The sequence below is a fragment of the Colossoma macropomum genome, unplaced genomic scaffold (assembly GCF_904425465.1).
Source record: "Colossoma macropomum unplaced genomic scaffold, Colossoma_macropomum, whole genome shotgun sequence".
Lineage (NCBI taxonomy): Eukaryota > Metazoa > Chordata > Actinopteri > Characiformes > Serrasalmidae > Colossoma > Colossoma macropomum.
In genome coordinates, this window is record NW_023494802.1 from 24,859,954 (window position 1) to 24,885,875 (window position 25,922).

Consider the following 25,922-nt stretch of genomic DNA (forward strand, 5'->3'; position numbering starts at 1 on the left):
CTCTTTTCACCTTCAGCCTCCCTGATGAGCCTATGGAGCACGACCAGTAGGCCTTGTAGGCCCCATGTCCACTTTCCCTCCATCCGGCTGTCCAATCACAGTGGAGTTCCATGTCACATGACTGCGAGAGTCAGCCTCTCTCGCTGCCTTAGGACCAGCAGTGCCTTCGATGGGAGGGGCTGTGGCGACGTCACTTCCTGTTTTACTCCTATGCTACTTCCTCCTAGGCTCTATATTGACCGTGTGTCAGTAGAGCAATGTGGTTAAGCTAACCGGAAGTCTTCGGAAAAACCCGGAACTTTCTCTCCATCCACTCCCAGATCCGTACACTGACATGTTAGAAGGTGACACATTTTCACCTTTTTTTTTTCTTTTTTAACTGCAAATCGGACCCTAAACAGGGGCATTCCTGAGCGATTACTCTCCGTTTTATTCCCCTGTGCCTTGTGGAATGGACCGATCCACTTTTGCTGGAGATGAGAAGCAGGATTTGAAGACAAAACTCACTTTTGAGTCATTTTGCTCCTTCCTCATTCTCATCACTGTTTTGCATGTGAGGAAATCCCTGGGGGGGATTTTTTAGCGCCTGGCAACCACAAAAGTGGGTCCTCACTCTTTTTTATCAATGATGTCATTTCGTCCACGACGTTAACCACTAAAGAAGAAAAAAGAAGGAAGATTTGGACAAATTGTTTATTCTTTGTTATTGTTATTTTTTTGCACTGTGCATTCCATAATGTGAACTATGATACATAGCGTTTCTTTTTGTTTTATTATTCCAGACCTCGGGGACAAAAAAGGTCTAAGTTATTTACATAACATTAGATCATTTTTTTTTTCTAAATGAAGCAAAGCAGAACTGTTTTCAGTTCAGTCACAGTCGGTGCTCATCCGTGGCTCACCGGCTGAGTGTGTTTAAGTGTTAAACGCTGCTTTTCGTGCACACTCGGCCCAAATGCAGCTTCAGTTCATGCAAAAACACACACCGAGTTGCTCTGCGCTACTCTGTGACCACTGTATATGAGTTTTCGCTGACCAGGGGAGACTTTTATCTCTCCGAATAGAAAGTAAACCAGGCTGAGCAGCTTTAACCCTCAAGTTTTGCCAAAATTGAAGTAATTCCATTAATTACATACATTTATTTCCTCATTGGGTGGCTAAATGTACAACTAATAAGAATGAATTTAGAATTAGCCCATTTTCATTTTCACTGTGTTCTTTTGTCCTTATTAAAAGCCTCTGTTTCATCACAAAGTAGCTGCACATTTCAGAAAGACCATAAATAAGCATAAATATGGCCATACATGAACAGCAATAGCATCTCCATCAGATCATTTCCAACAGATCATCACAATGGTGGCATCATCATTACAGCTGACCAGTCAGTATCCCTCTCTGTAGTCACATATCCAATATGAGTGAAAAACTAGTTTAGTCTGTTTTGGACAATACTCCAACAACAGATTAAATCAGAAAACTCAGAAATGACCATCAAGCATTATTATTCCACCAAATAATGAATATGTTTGTGATATTTAGACTTTACATGAACAAATAACAGATTTCAGAACCTCATAACTCACTTTTTTCTTACTTACATTTTTCCAGCTACATTGTATGAATATTTCTTGAAAAATAGACCAATAGAAATGATCAAAATTATATATATTTACTTTAATTGGAGTAAAATCATGCTGCATTAACCCCTTACATGCCAGGCTTGCATTCTTCACTTCTGTAATTTAGGAATACTACGTCAGTTTGCATAAATTAGGGTGTAATCAACCTGCGAATTTAAGGGGGTTAATATAAAATAAGGAACATTTATCTTTATACTATAACATTACAATGACAGTGATGACATACATACATATATATATATATATATATATATATATATATATATATATATATATATATATATATATATATATATATGTGTGTGTGTGTGTGTGTGTATATATTATTTTCAGTCAAATCCTTCTGAAATGGATCCCCGAGCCAAAATCATAAGCAGCGATGATGAAAGCTGATGAACTTTAAGTGTGTTTTTGAGCTCTTAAAGCAAACATGAGGGTTAAACATCTCAGCTTCTTCAGTCTTCTCTTCCATTTTCTACATTCTTTTGTCTCCAAATCAGGATTTCTTTGCACTTGACCAAAAATCTGTACTTGCCTTTCAACAGGAGGTTAAAATATGCGCTGAACATCACATCCCATACAAGTTATCATAAAACTAGAAATGTCTTAACTTGTCTTTCCTTTTGCGCTGCATGTTTTATTCAGGAAAAGTCTAGTTTGAACCAGTTTAAACCTGTGGATGCGGTTTTCTTTCCATGCTCTGCACTCAGAAGTTACTTTTGAAAGCTTTGAGAGTGTTTTTTAATGACTTGTGTTGTTTTCTGCTGGTAACCTATGTTCCAGATGCCACTCTTAAAGCGATTTTTTGGGGAAAAGAATCAAATTCACCCCCCTTATGCCAAATGCTATTGATTAGCCAATACATGTTTGGGGTCTGGAGTTTTCTTCTTAAGTTGAGCACTGGAGTTACGAGGCTAATGTAGCTAACAAGCAGTGGATTTACAGTTAACGGCATGCCTAAATCACTGCTCGCCTCAAAGCGTGTGTTCAGTAACAATAATAGAGTCTAATAGTCTTGATTATGTGGTTTCTGACACTGTATGATACACTGTTATCTAGAAACATGGACTAAAGTATGTTAGCATAAAGCTAAAAACAGTAGCAACCACCTGGAAAACTGAAGATTGCTGGAACAGACACCAAACCTGTCTTGGCCAATCAACGGCATTTGAGATAAGGTGGAAAATTGTGTACATTTGATTTTTGCTCGCTTTGTTGTGTGTGTAATGTTAAAAATGCGCATCAACCACGTCTTTTTTTAAACAGTGTTTTACGTTTCTACTGTCGTCAGTTAATATAATCATGTTGTACCGACCAGTTAGCCAGAATTGGCACCAGTGCACTGAATCACTCAACCAGATACTGTATACTCTTCGGTTTCCGAAAGCTGCGTAATGTATGCGTACGTGGGTGTGGCTTAACTCTGTACAGTAGCAGTGAAATGTTTGGACCCATCTGGCTGCATGTTTTTCATAAACATTTTGATCTAAAGACTTAAGCTTAAGTGTTTAAACTTTGTTTTGAAGACAAATGTGAGGAGGGAAAGTGCAGAACTGCGCCATCTGCTGGTCACGTTCAAAACATTTGAAATCGTCATTCATTTTGACGTATACATTTTTTTGTTAATTATCCATTTGATCATTGATGTGAAGTCGAATATAACTGAATATGTTTTGAACATGTTATAATATTATTGTGTACTCTAAATAACTGTAAAGTTCACCCCCAATTTAATTAACTTAGCCTATGATTTAAATGCAAACAGCAGGGGGCGCACTGACCACTTTTCTTTCCTATATTGAAGTTGATAAATACACTTTCTCCATATATGACTAAAATGTGTGTAAATTTATTTCTAAAATTTGATACAATTTGATTTATTAACTCTCTCACAACAACTAGCTCAGCAGCCAGATTGGAGAATCTAAAATATATAACAACAGTAGTTTATTTGCACTGTTATTCTAAGGTGGAAAGTAGTAAAAATAAGAAAAGTTCTTGAGGAACAGGGTGTCCAGCCTTGTCACTGCTACTGTATTCACGCTGTCCTTGCGCGTCTATCAGTAGATTATTGATTTAAGCCGTCACAGTGTGATCAGTTTTCTCGTCTCAGTGTCTGAATGCTGTCGTTCTCTTTGACAGATCCGCCTTTTCGGGAGAGATGTTGAATTTGTGTAGCTGATAAAACGCACCAGCGCTCATGGTGACCAAATGTCAACAACGCTGAACCTCTAAACGCTGCGTCTAAACAAACATACCATAGATGTCCACTACAGTTCACCTACACTGCCTGCGGAAGTTTGGGGACAATTTGTCAAAATGTTTTTAGTGTGTTTTCTGTTACTTTTCAATAACTTGACATAATACTGAAAACTAAATAGATGTTGCCCTTTTTCTTTGCAAAAAAGCTTCAGAACTTTAGCAACAGCTGATAAAAATCGTACATTGGGCCAAAAGAGCTTCCATATAAGACTTTATAACAATAGTAATATTATCATTAACAATTATAATAATAACAGGACACTATATTCATATTGAACTTTTATGTTTAAAATGCAGCTCAAAGTGTTTCACAATGCAGTAAAAAAAGAACAGGCCAAATGCAAAAAACGAAGTAAAAATGTGTAAAAAATAGAATAAAAGTCCAACTCCAAAGTTAAAGTAATGAAAGCAATAAAAGCTTAAAAGCTGTTGATCGTGAAATTTATCGTGTTGTCAGCAGCCAATCAGATTTAAGAATCTAAAATATTTAACTTAGATATTTGACTAGCATCACATGATGAAGACTTTGAATAATGAGAAACAAATGATGAAAAATAGTATTCAATTAATTTAACCTTAAAATTAGCTAAATTGCGATGAAACATTTACATTTTTTCTTGCTTAAACTGAATAGTAACGGCATGGATGTGATAGTTGGAAAAAATGTAAATTATTTTGAAATCAGTTTTTATTTTTTAATTTACAGAAGGTCCAAAGAAAATGCTCTCACTCCAAATCACGTGTGGTAGCGACACTGAGTGATTTTATATGGAACACGCTTTGATGTGTTTAAAAACCAGGATGCGGTGCATCTTTAAAGGGCCCATATCCTGTATTTTTGTTGTGGTCAACTTATAACATTTGTGAGGTTTTATGTAGCCCTAATTCATTTCTATCTGACTGTTTTCAGCCTCTCTTTAACCATCAGAATTAAACTGGCTATTTTTCTTACTGTGCATTTAAGGCTAATATATGCAAATGAGCTCTGTTGTGATTTGTCGTGTATTGTGCCTCATTCAGAAAGCAGTCTGAGCTGAAACCCTCCTTATAAATTTACTGTGAGTGGGTGGGGCTGGTTTTGAAACTACAAACAACATCAAACTCTCATATTTAAAAAAAAACTTGAAGGCTGTTCATGACATGGGCCCTTTAAAAGTCATTCATCTTCTGCTAAAAGTCTAGTTATTGTACCTTGAGGATCTCTATAAAGTCCAAAGTCTTTCTGATTAATCCTATGCTTTAATTTCAGATTTCCAAAGAAAGCAAAATGTCCTCAAACTTTTGACAGCCAGTGTTTTCCCAATTTTGGCATTCCAGATTTCTAGAATATTTTCTATATTCTCTTTCCTTCTTTTTGCTCTTCGCCACATTGCCTTTTAACCAAACCACTATGAATAGCTGTGTGTTTGTATGATTTCTGTACATAATGTTGAAGCGTATATCGTCTCTGTCAGGTTGTCGTGACGACTCTGGGTTTTTAGCCTCAGCCCAGGAGAACCTGCACACTGTGTAACTGTAATTGATGCGAAATGGATGACGGGACGCGCCGTGCGTTAGCGGACGAGGCCGAAATAGACGACCCAGACAGCCGTCTTGCTGTGTGGAGTTCAGATGAAGTGGGTCACAAACAGAACAGTCCTCGCCAGCAGCTCAAGTGCTCATAAATTTGTGTTTGTATGCATTTCTGCGCTGAAATGTGTCGAGATTTATGACAAGTAGGATGCTAAACCAGCAAACAGGCACAAACACTTGATCAACGTATAGCCTTAAAGAGGAATTCCACCAAAATTCCTTCGTAATTCAGAGTGCTTTGGTGTGAAATGGTTCAGATTTCTTTACAGTGGTGGTGATAGGAAAAAGCAGTCGCCATGACCACAACACAAATATGTACAATTTATTTACTATCCAAAAGCACTAGTGAACCTACACGTGTCTTCTGAGTTTTATATGGAATGTTGATGATTTTAACAATGAAATCTTCTCAAAAACTATTGTGAAACAAGGTCTCATCAGGCAGTGTATTCATAACCACCTCGTATATCTGTGAGGGAGGTTTTAGAGGTGGACATCTGGTTCCTATCGCCATCACTGTGAACAATTCTGACTAAGTTTGTCTAAAATAGAGCATTTCACTCCAAAACACTCTGAATGACTTTTGAACCACTCAGCTATGCTGAAATTTAAAAAAAATCAGTGGGATTGCACTTCATCTGTCCTACTTTTGCTGAATTTGTTCTCGTACACATAACCTTGGGGCTGGAGAACAGTGCATGTGCACCAAAATGTACCCAATTTCCTTCAACACTCGTCTTACTGACGGATTTTTACCGTTCAGGATCTCCTAGAGAACAAATGTTACACCTAAAGGGCTCATGCTTTTTTTACTTAATAAATAGCAAACAAATACCAAATTTTCACGATCTACACTCACTTTGAGGCCTGAATTTAGCACCACTGAAGGAAATTGGCGGACAGTTCGAACTGTAGCTAGCTTTACATTTCTACTCACTAGAGGGCGCTGATATTCCTGTCACACAGTAAACATGTTTTGGTATATTTTTATGATAGCTTTGTGCATTTGTACTGTTTTGGTATACCTCCTGATGTGTTTGTACTCTTTCTTATGCTTTTGATGAGGCAGAAAACAGCGAAGGTGGGGTTATATTTTTGTGCTTTATTATCAGCCTGTAAGGACTAGACACTCGTCGGCCGCTGAGCCACTAATGTCTTAATTTTCTCCTGTATTTTTATCCTCTTTAAAGCTCTCCAGTGTAAATATTTACCCAAGACCAAAAAGAAAACTTCACCCCTGTGCCTTCAGCTCTCCACTAACTGGATCTCATTAACAAAGAACGACTCTTTTCCAAACCTACATGTACTTAACGATTACTTGTATTTCTTATTGGCCTTTAATTCCTGTGTATGTATAGAGAAGAATGTCTATTTTGTACTGTCTCTCTCTTCCTAATTAAAACGGAAAGCATATTGTTTGCCTGAAGAGTTTGTTTGTCTGTTTATTTGCTGTAGCAGACAATGAAAAAATCTTTGGGTCAAATTCCATGTTCTTGTTGTTTATTTTCTACACTCTTCAATGATTCTTTAGTAAAGACAGTGCTTCTATATAGAACCACGAACATTCAAAGAACCATTTGCATGATTAAATGCTTCTCTGCATTATGAAATCGTTCTACAGAGTGATGGAGGATGTGTTGTAGACACCGATCAGGCATAACATTATGATCCTTGTTTCTACACTCATTGTCCATTTTATCAGCTCCACTTACCATATAGGTGCACTTTGTAGTTCTACAATTACAGTCTGTAGTCCATCTGTTTATCTGCATACTTTGTTAGCCCCCTTTTACCCAATTCTTCAGTGGTCAGGACCCCCCCATGGACCCTCACAGAGCAGGTACTATTTGGGTGGAGGATCATTCTCAGTACTGCAGTAACACTGACGTGGTGGTGGTGTGTTAGTGTGTGTTGCGCTGGTCTGAGTGGATCTGGTCTGTAATTGTAGAACTACAAAGTGCACCTATATAGTAAGTGGAGCTGAAAAAATGGACAATGAGCATAGAAACAAGGAGGTGGTCATAATGTCATGCCTGATCGATGTATAGTTCTATATAGAACCTTTTCTAAAAAATACTTCTAATTTGATCCAAAAAGCGTTCTGCTATTGGTACATTGTCAAGCTTGTAACCTTTTTGGTGCTGTGTATAACCGTATACAACACATTCTCCATCAATCTGAAGAACGCTTTGAGCATGCAGATGATTCTTTAAGTTCTCATGGTTCTATACAGAACCATTGTCTTTACTAAAGAACTCTTTTTTTAAGAGCGTAAAAAAGTAAAAAAGTTAAACATCCTCCATGGAGAAAACAATTTAATGTTACTGTTTATTAGCTGAATTTAACACATTGTAAAACCATATAATATAAAAAGTGCTTTTTAACTTTTGCACAGGCCACATTTTGCCCCTCACTGTGTTAAATTCAGTAAATAAGCATTATTATATATATTAAAATATTCAGAAGTGTGTCTCTGCAGAGAATGTTTAACTTATTTACACTTAGAAAGTCAACAACAATATGGAATTTGAGCAGGGGTGCCTAAACTTATGCAGACAACTGTATATAGAGCTTATGGCATTATAACATTGCAGTATTAGGTTCTTATCAGATAAATGTATAAATAATAGCAAACATTCACATCAGCACATTAACTGAGACACTGTTACAGCTGTTTGGCTGTTTCTCTGCATTATCACTCTTTCAGTTATTATTGTCACTATTCATAACTGTTGTTATACACTATTTATTAAAAACAAGCCCGTAAAAAAACAATAACACAACACACGCAGCTGAAAACATAATCATGCTTAACTGTTCCAACAGAAACGCTCATTTTAAATCTGCTAAAAATGACGGTTATTTATTTTTTTTCTGTTCAGCTTATTATTTATGACTGTATGCAAAAGTTTGTGCACCCCTGGTCAAATTCCATGTTGTTGTTGATGTGTGAGTAAGTTAACACATCCTCTTCAGAGAACACACGTCTGCACATTTTAATAAACAATTACTGTTTATATACTGACCTGTCCAGGGAGTATCCTGCCTTCTGCCCAGTGACCGCTGGGATAGGCTCCAGCACCCTCCCACGACCCAGAAAGATAAGCAGTTTAGAAAATGTGTGTGTGTGTTTACAATGTGTTAAATTCAGCTAATAAACAGTAACTGTGCATTAAAATGTTTTCTCCATAGAGAATGTGTTAACTTATTTACACTTACACTCTTAAGAGTTCTTTAGTAAAGAGAACGGTTCTGTATAGAACTATGAAAACTCAAAAAAAACATCTGTACGCCCAAAGCGTTCTTCAGACTGATGGAGAATGTGTTGTATACGGTTGTACATAGCACCAAAAAGGTTACGAGCTTGACAGTGTACCAATAGCAGAACCCTTTCTAAATCCAATTAGTACCATTTTCAAAAAGGTTCTATATAGAACCATATACCGCACATTCTCCATCAATCTGAAGAACCATTCCACCATGCAGAGGCGCATTTAATCATGCAAATGGTTCTTTGAGTATTCATCGTTCTATATACAACCACTGTCTACTAAAGAACCCTTGAGGATATTTTTTGCATAAGTCTAAGAGCCCCTGTCAAATTCCATGGTGGTGTTGATTTTCTGAGTGTAAATAAGTGACACCTTTATACAGACACACTCCTTCACTTCTGGGTATCATGTTATATGAAGAGCCTTTAAAGGAGAACTTAAGAAGACATGAACAAATCGAGAGAATGAGCTCAAACCTTCCGATATGCAGACTGATATGCTGTAATTTCTCTTTTTTTTTCTCCATAGTGGCTGAGCAGGCCGAGCTCGAAGCGCCAGCTTGATGCTCCTCTTCAAATATGTGTCTTATAAACGTACCTAATTGCGTAAAAGCGAACAGGAGAGCGAGCCGCGTTTGTGGCGAGGAGCGCTTTCTGATTTCCTGCCAAGCAGACACGACTTTATTGAAGCCTCCGACCAGAAGAGAGGAAAAAAAAACAAGTTTATGTGCTAGTGAAGTCTGGCTCAGCAGACGCGTCGTCTTAATGGAGTAATTACGGACGTCTGGGGCTTAACGAGGCCTTAACGAGGCCTCACAGCATCGATAAGACAACAAAAAGACAACAGACAGCCATGGTAATCTGAATAGATCAGGATTTTTTATTTAGCCGTCAGATAACGTGGAAAACAAGTAAACGTTTTATTACCTCAAACATACAAAATATATCATTTTTGTTTATCCAAACAAAATGTACTCGCTTCAGAACATGTAGCGTAACATCGACGATTTTACATTTTACATTTAAAACACTGTACACTCTCAAAAATGTGTTCACATCAAAAAATATGCTGTTATTTATCATTGTTATAACACAGATTAGAGCTGTGTTACTGCACACTGGCTGGATTAAAAGGAACCGAAAATGTGATAAAATAATGCAGCGCTGTACCACCCTTCGTTTATTCAAATTCCAATCAAAACAGGTTATTCATATTTCATTATACCTTTATAAATAAACAGCCAATATCCTACACCCTTAAAAAAGTTCGTCAGGGGTTCTTTAGTAAAAGGGAATGGTTCTATTTCAAAAAGTTCTGTACATACAATTTTGTGCTTAAAAGGTTCTCTGCATAGTGAAATGGTTCTCATCGTGGAGAATGTGTTGTATATGATTCTATATAGCCCCACAAAGGGTTCTTCTATTGTGACAATGTCAAGCTTGTGTCAATAGCAGAATTTATAGAACCATATATAACACAATTGTCTAAACAGAACTCATGGCTCTAAATAGAACTACTGCCTGTACTAAAGAACCCTTGAAAAAACATCTTTTTAGGAGTCCACTTATATTTTGTGTCCAGAAATATTAAAACAATATATCTCACTTCATACAGTCATATGCAAAAGTGGCAAAGATTTACATGCAAAACACACAATGGAAGAGACAAAACTTAATTATGGCACTTTTCTGTACATTTTAGTGCATAGTTTATATTTGCTGAAAACATTAAACATGAAACGTAAAATGTGCCATAACTTTCTCACAGGCCATATTTATGTTCCAATGTGTTAAATTTCAGTAAATAAACAGTAATTGTGCATAAAAATTTGTTCTCCATAGAGGATGTGTAACTTAAGCTACGTTCACATTACAAGCCTCATTGCTCAAATCCGATTTTTTGCTCAAATCCGATCCCTCTGACATGATGGTTCACACTCGTTTAGGTAAGTGATTCAAATCTGTCATTAATGTGAACGAACCGGCGTCCTGAAATGACCCGCATGCACACGTCCTACTCAGTAACGTCACGTGAATGAATCATGTGCGTTACGTGCATCATCAGCAAACAAACTAACGGTCAGAACGAGCCTTCGCTGCGAAGGTAATTAACTCTGAACAGCTCTCAGCTGTTCATTATTAGAGCGAGACGAAGGTGAAAAAGGTGAGTGTTGTTTTTCCACCGTTTACAGGCTTTAACTTTTGTTTGGCGCTGTTGCCATTGTAACGCTGAATGATGGCGCACAGGCAGTGGAAAAAAAAGCACATGAATTCCGATCTGAGCGTTCACATTAAGGTTGCATGGCCATGAATGGGATACGTGTCTGATCTAGGACCACGTATGAAAGTGGCTCAGGTCTGATTTGAAAAGATCAGATTTGCGTGTCCACACAGCCCTGAAAACATCAGATCTGAGTCATATTAGGGCAAAAAATCGGATTTGTGCCACTTCAACCTGGTAATGTGAACATAGCCTTATTTTCTCAACAAAACATGGAATTTGCACAAACCTTTGCCTAAGACTGTATGTAAATGAGCTCTGTTCTGATTGGCTGCCCTGTATTGTGCCACATTCAAAAAACAGTCCGAAACAATCTTTATAAATTCAGTGTTATAAGTGTTAATGGGTGGGGCTAAATGCTGTGCTGTATGCTGAATGGGTGGGGCTAAACTACTGTAGGCTGAATGGGTGAAGCTAAACTGCTTGTCTTCCATGATATGAGCCCTTTAATAGAATGCTAAGCAAGTGCTTCCAATTCTAACTATGATATTATATCTATCAGTGTTTAATATCTCCTCTTTACTTTCATGCACATACTGCCACTTTAACTTTCCAGTCTTTCCAATCTTAAAACCAACCACAGACATTCTGTTCTCCTTCAAACATACACTAACATTCACACAAACACCTACCCAAACTCACCTTAACTGCCTCGTGCTTTTCTCTCTGCATCTAAAAAGGCTAGAGGAGAAGTTTGTGAGGAGATCAGATATTAGATAATCCACTTGCATAAAATCAAAATGAAAAAACAAGAGTTTCCAAAACTGAAGTTCAGAAACTGATTAAAAGCTACATAGAAAATGGGACTCCTCACAACCACCTGGAAGACCTGGTAGACTCCAAAACTGCCCCCATCAGATAAACAGCACTTAAAGCTTTTGTCTTGGAGAGAGGAGAAAATCAAGCTGCTTCGTATCTGAAAACATCCATAGGTGTTTCTGTCCATCCTTCCACTGTGAGAAGACGACTCAGCGCTATGGGTCTGAAAGGATGTGTAGCTGTCAAGAAGCCTCACTATGAAAATGAGGCAGACACATGAAACAAAGAAGCTGAACAATGGACTGACCACCCCAGAGTCCAGACCTCAACATCACTGAATGTGTTTGATTACTTCAGAAAATGATCAACCAACTTCTAAGACTGAACTTTGGAGGTGTGTGTGCAGATTTCTTTTGAAACTGAAAGTGAGTCTCCTGAAACGAATGAAAGCTATAATGAAGGTACAGAGTGACACACTGAACACTTGAACAGCTGGGATTAGATTTGGCTGTTGGGGCAGCTGTGTCATTTTCTGTTTTCTGCTTTTTTCCTGATGCTGAAAAATGAATAACTTGTAGTTAACAGTTGTTTTGGCTGAATGTGAGATGAAGGGTGGTCTCTGACTCTTGCACAGTCCTGCATGTGTTTAAAAAGGAACACGTCTGTTTTGAGAGTGTCTGAATGACAAGCACAAGAAGTTTTATACATTGTAACGTGGTTATAAATCAGAATACACTCTGGCGTTTTATGCAGCATTCTTTAAAAGATGGCCATGAAGCTCAGTTTTCTCTACAAGCACTCGTCTAAGTCAGGTTCCTGGATTCTGCTGCTTTGAGGAACGTCCAAAAAGTCCATTTACAAAAGTCCATGTCCAGATGGAGATGAAGCCAGCAGTCACTCACTGATTCTTCAGGCTAAAGTCCTAATGGAGCTGCATTAGTTTAAGGTGGGTTCTTTCTGGAATTCCAGTATGAATCTGCATGTAGTTTGAGTAATAATTGTGGAGCGATTTTTATCCAGTATAAGTATGCACTTAGTTTGAGTAATAATTGTGAAGTGATTTTAATCCATTATGAATCTACTCTGTGTGTAGTTTTTACAGTCTAACAGTAATAATTGTGATTTTAATCCAGTATGAATCTGCAGCATGTGTAGTTTTTACAGTCTGACAGTAATAATTGAAGTAATTGTAATCCAGTATGAATCTGCAGTGTGTGTAGTTTTTACAGTCTGATGGCAATAATTGTGGAGCGATTGCAATCCAGTATGAATCTGCACTTAGTTTGAGTAATAATTGTGAAGTGATTTTAATCCGGTATGAATCTGCAGCATGTGTAGCTTTTACAGTCTGACTGAAATAATTGTGGAGCGATTTTAATCCAGTATTAATCTGCAGTGTGTGTAGTTTTTACAGTCTGATGGTAATAATTCTGGAGTGATTTTAATCCAGTATGAATTTGCAGCGTGTGTAGTTTTACAGTCTGACTGTAATAATTGTGGAGCTGACCATTTCAAATTCTATGTGGTCTAAATGAATCTGAATCTGAACCAATTGGCTAAACAAATCACACACATCACATTTGCACAGTCTCCTCTGGCAAAACTAATCCAGCTCCAATAGGCTTCAGAAAGTAAACTTCAGAAAGTGTTTGTCCAGCGTTAGGCTCCAGATCAGCTCTGCTGTGGAGAGTGAAATCCGTGTTTTTCTCTTTGCTGAAGGAGTGTAGTAGTTTTGAGTGCTGAGACTGGATCAGGAGGGCAGGAAGATGCAGGGATCTGCAGGAAAAAGATGAAAAAGGTCAGGAAAACCTTAACAGGGTGTTAAAATGCATCAGTCTGTAGGTGTCAGTTGAGCAGAGTTAGCTTCATGATTTCAATACATTGATATTCAGTGATATTCAATTTTCTAGCCTGAAAATAAGTCAACACGTCTTCTACACTGTTGGAAATAAAGGTTCTGTGCAGGTTGATTTTTTGTTCATCAAGGTACAAACAATGTAAATATTCCCTCAAAGGTACAACAGTGGTTTTAAGGTCTAAATGTGCACCTTAAATAAGTTTTTCCAGGTGAAAGGGGGACAAACCAAACAAATGCAGAGATGCAAAAATTCTGAAATTCACATTAAAATCTCAAACATTCCATGTTCCACTCAAATTGTTTTGTTGTAATGAAAAACTGAATTAATTGAAATTTAATTAAATTAATAATACAAAGAAGAAGCATTTTCACTAGTGGTGCGTTACATATTGTAATTACACATTGTCCATTTTTTACTTTTATTTACTTTGGGTTCCCCCTATTTTTCTCTAGTGTTCCTACATAGTTAGATTTTTACCCTGACAGTGTATAAACACACACACACACACACACACACACACACACACACACACATACACACACACACATACAAGTCCAGAGTGGATAATATGTTTTAGAGCAGTCGTATCAATCAAACAATCAAAAAAGCGCTTATAGTATTGCAAACTCTGGGCAGCTAATCAGAACAGAGCTTACTTACATACATCACAGCAACAAAAACAACCTCACACTCTAATTGTAAGGAATGAAGAGAGGTTGGAAAATAGAATAAATTCAATTTTGGTACACGCAAAAATAATAAACGGACTTTGGGGTGAAGTGAAAGAAAACACACAAGAATGTCGTACTTATTTGACCGAAACAGAATTCCAGTGCTAATTTCAAATGTAAAAGTCCTCTTACAGAACAAAACAGCTTGGTGTTCAGTTTCTGTCTGTTTTAGTGAAATGTTTGGACCCATCTGACTAAAAGAATGTTTTTCATAATCTTGACTAATTTTGACAGTAGCAATTCTTGACAGTAGCAATAAAATATCATTTTGGCCTGTTTTGGAGTTTTAATTTAATATTTTAAGAAAATTGCATAACATTACAAAAATTTTAATATTTTAGGTAAATTATATTTTAAAAATATTACTTTAAATTAAACTACTTTATTTGAACATATTAATCAAAATACTCAACATGTTAATTCGCTACACTCTTCAGTACTGTTGAAATATCAATAAAATAAGCAAAAACTTTATTTGTTATTTCAAATAGACCACTAGTAGGCTGCCATTTTTGTTGTGGTTGTTGCGGCTGCTCTCTCTCTCTCTCTCTCTCTCTCTCTATACACTATTTTAAGGCATATAAATCTGAAAAGTCAGAGTTTCTTTAATTCACAATTTACCATATCGTGAATAAAGGTTGATGCCTGCATACAAATGTACTTTAGTACACTGTAAAGATAGATAGATAGACAGATAGATAGATAGACAGATAGGCAGGTAGACAGGCAGGCAGACAAACAGATAGACAGACAGATAGATAGATAGTTTGAGTTGCTTTGTGTAACTGTCACAACATGAATTTAGGTACATGAGCTTCAGCATGTAAATGTAAAGCCACAGGGATCCGTTTGTTCTCTTCTGTACAGTATTTAAATCTGGGTTATATAAACTGATATTGTACATCACCAAACACCAAAGCTTGTGAAGCAAAAGATTTTTTAACTTTTTAGTCACAATAAATGTCTGTCTGTGTTTTGTTCACGGCTCTGACAGTGGGACATCCAGACTTTTAACTGAACCTAAAGCGCACCACTCACATTCATGACTGTTCTTATCTCTTTTATCTTGTTTTCTCCTTTTACCCTTACACTATGTGTGCATATAAAACCTCACACCTCTGAAAACACCTCATACGCAGCAGAGATTTATTTACTTATTGGAGTGTTTTGGCCTCGTCATCAAACCGCGTGATATTAAGAGCTCATTTTTTACCTCCTACCTGCAGCTAGAAAGAAACGAGCCAGCATATGTGAAGAAGAAAAAGAAAAAACAATAAACAAAAAACAGTCGTGTCTGCTGTTAGGAAACACAGCTCTAATATTTATGACAGATTCACACAGGATAAGAGTAGAAAAAACCTCAAAACATTTAATGTAACCAAGGCTCCATTTCCCTAACCATTCACATCACTGTCTTAAGTGAATATGAGTCATTAACATTGCCATTAGCTTGAGAATTCACAACAAACAGTGAACTTCACTGCATAAAATCAGACTTTTTTCTGTAATTTTTACATCTTCAGGGCTGTACATGTGAGACAGGACAGTAACGTTACGTACCAGCCTTATCTTACAGCCACAGAAAACAAAAGTGAGTGCTTCAATGCTTAAGAAACTCCTTTTCCACAACATACGACAGCATTTTCAATGACACGTTGATTCATACAGGATTAATATAATTTTAAGTTATTTCTACTGCTCATTTTATAGAAGGTAAAATCTTTACTGACACAGGAGTGCACAATGGGTAAAACTGACTGACATGCAAGGTGCGAAATACAATAAATGACCTCTTGGACCCTCAAATGTCTCTAAAGCAAAATTCTGGAGGTCCTTGAAAATAAACTTATTACAATGTTATGCTGTCTGGGAAAAATAGACACTCAAATCCAGATTCAGTGAAGCTTATTGTTTATCTGCTTCACCCACAATCAGCTCCTGTCTTTGGTGTTCTTAACTAACTAGAACTGCAGAATTGTTCAGCCTCAAGGTGGCGCTGTAGCAGACTGGTTCACCTAGTTGGTCCTTTATAGCCTAGAAACTGTAACTCTGCCCGGATTCCTCTGAAAAACTTTACGTGCTGAAGCATATCTGTAAATCTGAAAACTCGCCCAGTTTCCCAAGAGTTTGGTGTAAAGAGTGACTGTTCCTCATTTCTCACACTGAAGACAGAAGAGGAGATGAGTAAGATCTCAGTTAATGTGAGGAAAAGTGCAGTACCACACTAGAACAGAGCATTTCCTGAATAAGAACTGATAAACCAAACATTTTGTTGCCATTGAAGCATCAGTGCCGCTATGGTGAGTGAGTTTGCTGACAACATGGGACCCCCGAATACCAGGGGGGATTTCACACACTGCTTACATGCTGCATTTGGACAGGACTTAAATCCCTGAGAAGTTCTAGTAAAATTTACTGTAAAAATTTACTGTCAACTAATCCGTCCAAATAGAGCTCAGGACTGAATAGTTGTAGTTAAAGTCCATAAATCATTTTACACATTTTTATATTTAAGCACTAGAACATGAGCGGGATTATGTTATCACACAAAACATCACGGCTGTACAGTAGATCATACAACGCACGTAGAGTAGATCATACAACCTCCAGTGTTCTATTCCTTTAACACAGACAGTGCTGCATTATAAAGAAAAAGGTAATGTGCTTTAATGTTAGCAATACCTTACGCCTCAAAAAGTAGTCCCCTTTAGCATTACAGAGCCATTAAACTGTGCAAATATCAGGTTGAGCTCAGCTTTTTCAGTGTTTTCCAGATGAAGCTGAGTGTGGTTTTGTTCCCGTCGGTCTTCAAAGCGTTTCACTGCCCGTCTCGTCTGCTGATCTGCTTTCTGGTGATTTACTGAGTCCAGTTTGTTTATTTGTTCCAACAAGCTCGCTTAGGATCTCAATTCGAAACTGTAGCCATGATTTAGCACAAGCAGCAAGCAACATGGCAGCAGGGTGGTAGACAACGAGTCCAGTTCAAATTTTCTCAGCTTTATGCAAATACTATGATACAATGAAGTGGCAGTCCATGATATGTGATCCAAGATAAAGGAAACATGATAAGCTGATAATAAGTTAACACTGGTGTGACATCCCTGGTGTAACGCGCCATCACCGGACTCAGAGCAGTGGAAACGTGTTCTCTGAAGTGATGAGTCATGCTGTAGCAGCAGTGCTAACCAATCAGCACTCAGTAGCAGTAATGCTAACCAATCTGTGCTCAGTAGCAGTAATGCTAACCAGTCAGCACTTAATAACAGTAAAGCTCACCAGTCAACACTCAGTAGCAGTAATGCTAAACAATCAGTACTCAGTAGCAGTAATGCTAACCAATCAGTGTCTAGCGGTTGCTAGGGTTTGCCAAACAGTTTCTATGGTATTTTAGGTGGCTGCAAAGGTGTTGAGAAGTGGTGTCTGTGGTATCCCTAGTGGTTGCTAGGGTGTTACCAGGTGGTTGCTAGGGTGTTGCTAGGTGTTTGCTATGGTATCCCAGGTGGTTGTTAGGTGGATGCTGTGGTATCCCAGGTGGTTGCTAGGTGGATGCTATTTTATCCCAGGTGGTTGCTATCATTCCCCACATTGTTAATAGGGTGTTACTAATGCTGCTGTATCTACATGACATAAATTGGGTGCATTTGCACCCCTTTCGTTCATATGGTAACAAAAATTGTCATTTAACAATAATTGTATGAAAACCATACATCTGATCAAAAAGCAGTGGAAGGGTAGAACAGTGCTAATATCTCTAAAATTGCGGGACAAGTCAGCAGACAAAAAAATGTACCAAGGAGAAGAAAGCAACCACTAGGGATCCCATATTAACTGACTAGCACCCTAGCTAGCGCCTGGGATACCATAGCAAGCACCGAACAACACCCTAGCAACCACCTTAGGAACACCCTAGCAGATTCCTAGCAACGCCATAGCAACCACCTGGAATGCCTCAGCACCTACCCAGCAACACCCTCGCCACCATGTAAAATACCATAGTAACCCCCTGACAACATCTTAGCAATCTCAAATTGCTTTAGCTGCACAATCACTCTGCATTTGTTTCAGGAAATGCACTTTTCTAGTTTATAAATAGTATTTTGGCAAAGAGTATTTTGACATGGTCCAATCTGGCCGCCTTACACCCCCAATCCAAGGAATCTTCATGATTAAGCTCCATGAACACTAAAACATAACATTACTCATCTCCCAGCACTGAATTATCCTGGAGAAGCTTCACAGCATGTGTTCCACACAGCTACAAACAGCTGATGAGTCACTTTGCTTAAAATAAATGTGCTAAATACTCCCTACAGATCAGAATATCCATAAACATCTGAGCTTGATTAATGCAGGATATACAATATTGAAGGGGAATTCCATCGATTTTTCAGAATTCCAGCATAATTAAATGGTTAAGATGTAAACATGAGTCATTCAGAGTGGTCTGGTGTGAAACGCTCTTTTTTAGAGAAACTTACAGAGTCAGAATTGTTCACAGTGGTGGTCATCGGAGCCTGACGTCCACCTCTAAAGGCTCCCTCACAGAAAGTTATTACATGAAATGGTTATAATGCACTGCCTGATGTCTGAGACGTTGTTTTACGATAATTTTGAGAAGATTTTAGTCTTCAAACTCATTCATGGTGGAGGGATACTATGTATAATTTGCATAATACGCATATTATGTTTTTTAGATTTTCCACTATTTTCCCATCATCCACATTTTATATAAAACTCAGAAGACACATGTAGGTTCACTGGTGGTTCTGGATAGTAAATAAAATGTCTATATTTGTGTTGTAGTCATGGCGACTCCTGGTTCCTATCATCACCACTGTAAAGAAATCTGAACCATTTCACACCAAACCATCTGAATCACTCTGTTTACACCTCACACTCTGTCCATATGCAAATTGGACAAAAGTGTTGTAAATGGTTCTATTTAGCACCAAAAGGGTCCTTCTATAGTTACAAGCCTGACATTATAACTATAAAAGAAGCATTTTGGCACTATATAAGGTCCAGATTTTCAAAAAGATGGTCTTTCAAGGGTTCTTTATTCAAGAAAATGGTTCTATATAGAACCAAGAACACTCAAAGAATCCGTGGCCTGATTTAAGAGTTCTTTGCATCGTGAAAGTGTTCTTCAGATTGGTGGAGAATGTGCTGTAGATGGTTCTATATAGAACCTTTTTGAAAAGGGTTCTATGCAGCACCAAAAACAGTTCCACTTTGTTATGACCCAAAGCACCCTGTATACACCACATTCTCCATCAATCTGAAGAACCTTCAGGATGCAAAGAACCATTTAATCATGCAAAGGGTTCTTCGAGTGTTCATGGTTATAGAACTCTGCTCTTTAGTAAAGAAAATAAATCACATGGTTTTATCTTGTGAAAGTGTCTTATTCTATTGGCAGATCATTTGACTTATTTTAAGCATTATTTCTTGAAACAAGTAAAAATGATCTGTCAATAGAATGAGACACTTTCATAAGATTAAATTACATAAAACAAGTAAAAATGTCTACAAACAGGTGGAATAATCTTATTAAAATTCTTACAACAATCTCATAATGAGAAATATTAGATATATTGAATACATTTACAATGTTTTGACTGATTGAAAAGACAGTAGAAGCTTAAAGATAATAACAGTACTGGTTAACATGGGCTCATGTGTCCTGCTTGATGTTAAAACATTTAGGTAGCTAATTAAGCAGGTTAAATAAGGTTGTTTATGTTCCTGTGGAATCATATCTGGGCGCTGATCTAATTGATTCTGGGTTCTATTACTACAGAGGTTCTATGAACCTTAAAGTCATTCTCTAAGGAACCAAAAGTGGTTCTTCTATGGCTCAGAGATCATCATGTGGCATGCTTTAAAAAGATGGTTCTTCAAGGGTTCTTTAGTAAAGAAAATGGTTCTATCATGAACACTCAAAGAACCCTTTGCATGCTTAAATGGTTCTTTGCATGGTGAAATGGTTCTTCAGATTGATGAAGAATGTGCTGTATATAGAACCTTTTTCAAAAATGTTTGACACCGTCACAATAGCAGAACCATTTTTGGTGCTACATAGAATCATTTTCAAAAAGGTTCTATAAAGAACCAAAATGCAACACATTCTCCATCAATGTGAAGATGCAAAGAGTGTTGTCCAGGACTAAATCGTGACTTAAGCTCAAAACGTTTTTAGCCCAAGATTAAGATCAATCTGACTTTGAGAAATCAGCCGTAATGAGTTTATATATATAATACAGATTATACAGTCGTATGTAAAACTTGAAAGACCCCAGATTAAATTTAGATTTTTCTGCAAACTTCGGCATGAATTTCTATTTCAAGGCTGAGTTTAACATTTTAGGGGAAAAAAAAACAAACATAAAATGTAAAAAGTGCCATAATTTTGCATAGGCCAGATTTTATGTTTTGTTCTCAGTGTGTTAAATTGAAGTGTATCTCTGTAGAGGATGTGTAACTTATTTACACTTAGAAAATCAACACAAACATGGAATTTGACCAGGGGTGCACAAACTTTTGCATACGACTGTATATACTATAGATCGTGTAGATTTTTTATCATGGATTATATAAATTTTAACTACAAAAGACTATGTAAATTATATATACCATAGATTTTATATATAATGGATAATATAGATTTTTTATACTTTAGATTATATGGATATTTTATAGTATTGTGTACATTTTTATGTTTTATTGATTATATCTACTCCAGAGTATATAGTACTGATTAGTGTGCAGTGGTTGATGTATGTGTCAGATTAGTTGAATATATAAACACACACACACAGATCACAGAAACACGTGCTAATGTAGCACTCTTAGAGGTGTTTAAAAAAGGAGAATTAAACATCTACTCCCCTCCTCTCTCTCTTTCTCTCTCTCTCTCTCTCTCTCTCTCTCTCTCTCTCTCTCTCTCTGTCTCTCTCTCTCACCTTGGTAACTCCACACCTGGTTCTAATCAGTCGGTTCCTGCCTGTCTGAGCCCGCAGGCTCTGATTACACCACACACTAGATCGCTGAAGAAGGAGGGTGGAGGGGGGGGTAGTGGTTGTGGGTATTAGGGGGCAGTCAGGTGGGTGTTTTTACCCCTGCTGCTAAAGAGGACCAACTTCTCCACCTTTCTGTTCTCCCGCTCTCTCACTTTCCACCTTAAGCATGTAAATGCAATATATATTCAATGTGTATTTATACATACATACAAACATACATACATATACATATACACACATACATACAAACATATATATATATCGCTGCTGTCGGAACAAGTCCTTGTATCTCAATTTTTGTCGTTTTTCAGTTTTTGACATAAATTGAAAATAGCTCTTGCCCTTTACGTTGTGTGTAAATTTCATGATGAATCGACCAAAATAAATGGCCAAAATGACTTGGAAAAATGTTCTGTATCTGTAAAGTTACCATTTCGGAGATACAAGGTTTTGTATGTATATATATATATATATATATATATATATATATATATATATATATATATATATATACACACACACACACACACACACACACATATATATATAGAGAGAGAGAAAATGTAAAATTTTACATACTGGAAATAAACATAAAATAATAAAACACCTGACACACCTGTCTCTGCTTTATTTTTTTCATTATCTTAAATTCAAATTGTGAGCTAAAAATTTGCGCACTAAAATTAGCATGTATATATGTCATATTGAAGTGTGTCCCTGTAGAGCATGTGTTAAATTTTCAATCTGAAAATCAACAACAACCTGGAATTTGACCAGGGGTGCCTAAACTTTTGCATGACTGTGTTTACTCGCATGCTGCCGTTTTCCTCTAAATTTTGAGGATGTTTGATTCACTTAGAAAATCAACAACACATGGAATTTGCACGATTGTATGTTAATTAGTATATTTCATTTTCCTATACATCCCTCACTCTGCTTTCCACAGAACTAATGATTATGTTTTTTAAATAAATAACAGCAAAAATGTGCACTGAGGGCTTTTCAGAGGTTTCAGTTGTGCATAAGTTATTACTGATGTGACTGTTTGTAGTTGCTGTACATCAACAACACAACTATCAGGTTATTAATCAGGACGTTTTTTCTGATGCTGCTGATACAGACAGGATACAGATTTACAGATTAATAAACTGTATTCAGCAAATAACAAGCAGCACCAGCTATTATTAGATCATAATCTGAAACCAGACATGTTTCAGAGCAGCGATTATTCATCCTGAAACTGTTTCTGATCTGTTCTCGGGGGACAGGCTGTTATATTACTGTGTTCACCCGCTCGGCAGAGAATTGAATATATAATGCAAGAAAGAAATGTGAAAAGGAGGAAGAGGAAGCCCTGATTTTGGCTTCATTAGTTCAGATGTGAGCCAGTAAGAGCGAAATTAGGCAGATTTAACCCTTGCCTGCATGCCGTTGCCACATGGCAACAATTAAAAAAAATGTTTTTTTTGATTAACTACAATATAGAGGTCAATTTCTCCTTTGGGAAATTCAACACTTATGTGTAAAATGGTGTACGCTTATCTGATCACATGCCCCCCTGTTGCAACCTGTACATTGTTCTTTATTTTTTATTATAGTTTGTTTTTTTCACATATCACATGGTGAGGCCGGGCATCTGCAGCACTCTAAGAAAATACCATTCACAAATATTCATCCAAATCACTACAGGAAACAACTGAAACACAATATCCTTTTCATAAAGTTTCCTTTTCATAAAAGAAACCAGTTTAGATGCTGTGAGGTTTAAATAACATGATAAAATGTAACTGTTGCCATATGTGACAACAGACCTGCAATCTGCATAAAATGATGGTAAATGAATACGCAGCCACTGCACATATCAGACAGTGCTATTTCTAACTTTCTAACCAAGTTTATAATTTTAGCAATATGTATTTATTTATTCATTTGTTTATTTATTTATTTATTTAGTTAGTCAGTCATTTAATTTTTTTTTTTGTATTTGTAAGACTCTAATTCATATGGCTGTTAAGCACCATGTTTTTTTCCATGTCTGCATGATGAATGTCCTATGCAGTAAAAAGTGTTTTTGAGGTTTCAGTTGATGTAAAACATCGCTTTCGTTCATCTAAATTATTTATTATGCTTCGCGTTGTTTCATTTGATGAGTTTCGAAGTATTTTTTGAATAAAACCAGTTGTTTGCAGTTCCATTGGCACATGCTGTTGCCATATGGCAACAGAATACAAAATAACCCTTCAAAACCCCTTTGTTTTTTTGGAAGACATTTCTATTAATTGTATTATTTTTAACAAGAAAAATCATAAAAACTGTTTTTTCTCATGTTTTATTTATAATTCATGTAGTGAAGGGTTACATTTTTCTGTCACATGCACCTTTATATGTATACATAAAAAATATTGCATCATTGCATTGATTTTTCTACTGCAGTCCATCATTTTATGCCTCATAATTTAACCATATATATAAGATATCAGACTGAACTCTTACTCTTCTGGTCTTTAAAGACTGAAATGTTGAATAATACTTATTATAAGGTAAATGTTGAATTTAGTAAATTGCAAACAGAATATTAATGATATTAAAATGATATTAAAAGCAGTTACAAAAAGATTATTACTTATTTTTTTGATTATAATTATATATATTATACTGCTTTATTATAATTATGTCATACATAATTACAACATAAACAGAAAACTCTTAAAATTGCTGTGACAAGAAAACATTCATATATTAAATATTAAATAACTAATTATAATCTTATCAGTATGTTGATTAAATACTTACTTTCTTCCAGTTTTGTGTTGTTATCTTTTACAGCGGTCACCTTTCTGACCACTAAGAAAACCTGATTGTAATAATATCATTTATGGCTTTGAATTAATGCTAATGTTGGCTCTGGATTTACAGTAGAAGTGTAGCAAAACTGTATGTGTTCATATTACTCTCCTATAAGTTTCACAGTTATTTACCATGTGTTTATACAAAATTTCCCACTGGCCTCAGTTATGTGGCAAATTCTTATCACAGTTATTAATTAGATAAAGACATAAAATTAGTACGTATATATTATGTAATATGATCTCCTGATATATTTCCTTCAGTGATTTTCTTCAGTGAATTAATCATCAGTGTAGAGGCCAGTATTATAAAGTCCTGTACTGTTAATCCATTCAATACTCAACACTTTATGAGAATTTAAACAGTTTATTTGTAACGTCTCCATCGCGTTGCAGCTGAAGACAAACTTAGTTTTGGTGAAAACTGCTTTATTTAATGCTGCCTTCAGGATTGTTCTACAGTCTCCAGAGCTGTAACATGCACTATTTTCCACATGATCCATCCAGTCATACACTTTCTGAAACCAGAATATTCATCCTGAAGTTTGTTTTTATCTTTAGTCTTATTCCTCTGTGCACAGGCTGAGGATTAGAGCACTGGTCGAGTTAAATGCAATGCAAAAATAGAAAGAAAGAAAGAAAGAAATTGTGTAGAAAGAAATTGTGGCTCTGTAACAGAAATATACGACCAGTGAAGAGTGCCAGAGATCAGTCTAGCTGAATGTAAATTAATCAGACATTAACTAGTTATATTCTCTATTGCATTAATGAAATGTTACAGTGCAGCATAAAGTGCACTTTAGCATAATGTATCACTATTTTACGAATCAAGGAAAAAACCTACTTTACTTTCAATGTAAGTCAATGGAACCAGACTTTTTTCCAAGTCATTTTGGGCTGTTTCTTTTGGTCCATTTATCATGAAAATGTATACACAATGTAATGAACAACAGGCATTTTCAAATTTTGTCAAAAACTGAAAAATGACAAAAATAGAGATACAAGGTTTTGTTCCAACAGCAGCGATATATATACCAGTGGAGTCTAAAAGTCTAAGATCAGTAGTGAAAATGTTTCTACTGTGTTTCTGTTTTTAATTTAATACAATGCTTTTATTACAACTTATTTCATCAACATAATTTAAAGTTAGAGCGTAAAGTAGGATCTTTGAAAAATTTTCATGAATATCAGAATTTCTCTTTCTTTTGCTTCAGTGACAGCTTGCACTCGAGCCGGACTTCACAAGTTTGTGCAAAAGCCTCTGATGAGCAGATCAAATGCACCTGAACACAAGCAGCAGTGGAAGTAGAGTCAAAATAAAAAATACTTTTTTTTGGACGAATGTCACAAATTTGCTTACGTTTGCATATTGGCCTAGAAATCTTGCATAATCTTCACTTATCATAACTTTTCTGTTTTACATTTCTCAAAATTCTAAATAGTTTTTTTTTGCAAGATTAAAAGGCTTTTAGAAAGGCTTTTTTAGTGTAGAACAAATAAAATTTACTGCAACCAAAAAAAAGCACCAAAAAAAGAAGGAGAAGCCTTAATTGGGTCTGTAAAACATTAATAACGACCAGTGAGTATTTCAGTTTAGCTAGTGGACACAAAATTGGCTGAAGTGATTTTTTTTTCAGGTTTTTAGCACGTAAAACCAAACAAACTATGAAATGAACTTGCAA

At 36.4% G+C, this 25,922-nt stretch overlaps 1 protein-coding gene across 4 annotated transcripts in view; it reads left to right on the forward strand.

Moving 5' to 3' along the window:
- hdac7a (histone deacetylase 7a) overlaps positions 1-6,900 on the forward strand; it is a 107,783-nt gene extending 100,883 nt beyond the window's left edge. For all 4 annotated transcript variants that reach the window (XM_036592107.1, XM_036592109.1, XM_036592110.1 and 1 more), the window contains one exon: positions 17-6,900. In XM_036592107.1, the coding sequence (XP_036448000.1) occupies positions 17-50 (34 nt within the window). In that variant the 3' untranslated portion in view covers positions 51-6,900. The remainder of the gene's footprint in view (positions 1-16) is intronic.
- Positions 6,901-25,922: the final 19,022 nt, after the last annotated feature.